This window comes from Eimeria mitis, genomic scaffold, assembly GCF_000499745.2.
Source record: "Eimeria mitis Houghton genomic scaffold, Emh_scaff1384, whole genome shotgun sequence".
Lineage (NCBI taxonomy): Eukaryota > Apicomplexa > Conoidasida > Eucoccidiorida > Eimeriidae > Eimeria > Eimeria mitis.
In genome coordinates, this window is record NW_013569006.1 from 8,441 (window position 1) to 9,799 (window position 1,359).

The 1,359-nt window shown below is 50.8% G+C and overlaps 1 protein-coding gene across 1 annotated transcript; it reads left to right on the forward strand.

Moving 5' to 3' along the window:
- Window positions 1–503: 503 nt before the first annotated feature.
- EMH_0035860 (Transitional endoplasmic reticulum ATPase, related) lies at window positions 504–1,299 on the forward strand (the record flags this gene model as incomplete). The annotated part of the gene is made up of 2 exons (XM_013495016.1): window positions 504–915; window positions 1,166–1,299. 2 exons carry the CDS (start codon window positions 504–506, stop codon window positions 1,297–1,299), a joined length of 546 nt encoding a protein of 181 aa, XP_013350470.1.
- Between the last annotated feature and the right edge of the window lie 60 nt (window positions 1,300–1,359).

The following is a 1,359-nucleotide window of genomic DNA, read 5'->3' on the forward strand; positions in this document are numbered from 1 at the left end:
AAGCAGCAGAGGGGGCCCCCAAGGGTTCACCTGAGGGGGGCCCCCTGGGGGGCCCCCCAGGGGGGCCCCCAGGGGGGGCCCCCGGGGGGGCCCCTGATGGGGGGGGGGCCCCAGCAACTCGACCACCGAATTTACTTACATTGGGGGCCCCCCATGATGCAGATGTTGCTGCGGTGTATGTACACCCGAAACGGTCTCGGTTGCTGCAGCTGCAGCCTGGTGTTCCTATAGTATTAGAGGGGAGAAGAAGAAGAAGAAGTGTGGGTGTATTGATAGAAGATGAAGAAATAAAACAAGAAGAGGTGCGTGTACACCCCAGGGTGTATAGGCAGCTCAAACTAAGTGAAGGAGATATACTTATGATTAACCCCATACAAACCCTACCCCTTGCTTCTCGGGTGTATATACAGCTCTTCTCTGATTCTTTTCCTTTCTTTTCTTCTTCTTTATCTAGAGGAGGGGGAGGGGGTATAGGGGGGGGTGGGGGGGGCCCCCTGAACCCTATGGGGGCCCCCGGGGGCCCCCATGCATGGGCCTCTGTTGCTGCTGCAATAGAAGAATTTTTAAGCTCTCGTCCGCGGCCTGTGAGAGTGGGAGATCAGTATAAGGTTCAGGTGTATATACAGGAGGGAAAAGCAGCAGCAGCAGCAGCAGCAGCAGCAGCAGGAGCAGCAGGAGCAGCAGCAGATGGTGGTGGTGGTGGTGTGAGGGGGGTGTCGTGGGGGGGGATGAAGGGGGCCCCCAGGGGCCCCATGGGCCCCATGGGGGGCCCCCAGGGGCCCCATGAGGGTTTAAGAATAGAAGAAATAGAAATAAAAATAATGAGGATAGAGGGAGAGAAGAACGATGATATAGAGTTTGGTTTAGTAGCAGAAGAAACAGAAAAAATTATAAGTGAAGAACCAATAGATAGAGGTGAGGATACACCTGAAATTTGCCTTGTTTATGATGATCTAGGGTTTATGAGGGTTTAGGGTTTAGGGTTTAGGGTTTTAAGTAATGTTACTAGGGTTTAGGGTTTAGACTTAATATACTAGGGTTTAGGGTTTAGTGTTTAGTGTTTGAAGTCAAGTTCCTAGGGTTTACGGTTTATTAAAGTTCCTGAACTAGGGTTTAGGGTTTAGGGTTTAGGGTTTAGGGTTTAGGGTTTAGGGTTTGTGTGTAGAGGCCTTCGACTCTGCGAGTGAGATAACCTACGATGATGTTGGGGGTTTAAAGAAAGAAGTGCAGCTGCTGAGAGAATATGTTGAGTTGCCGCTGCGGTTCCCTGATGTTTTTAAAAAAGTAAGTAGGGTTTAGGGTTTAGGGTTTAGGGTTTAGGGTTTAGGGTTTAGGGTTTAGGGTTTAGGGGTTGGGGGG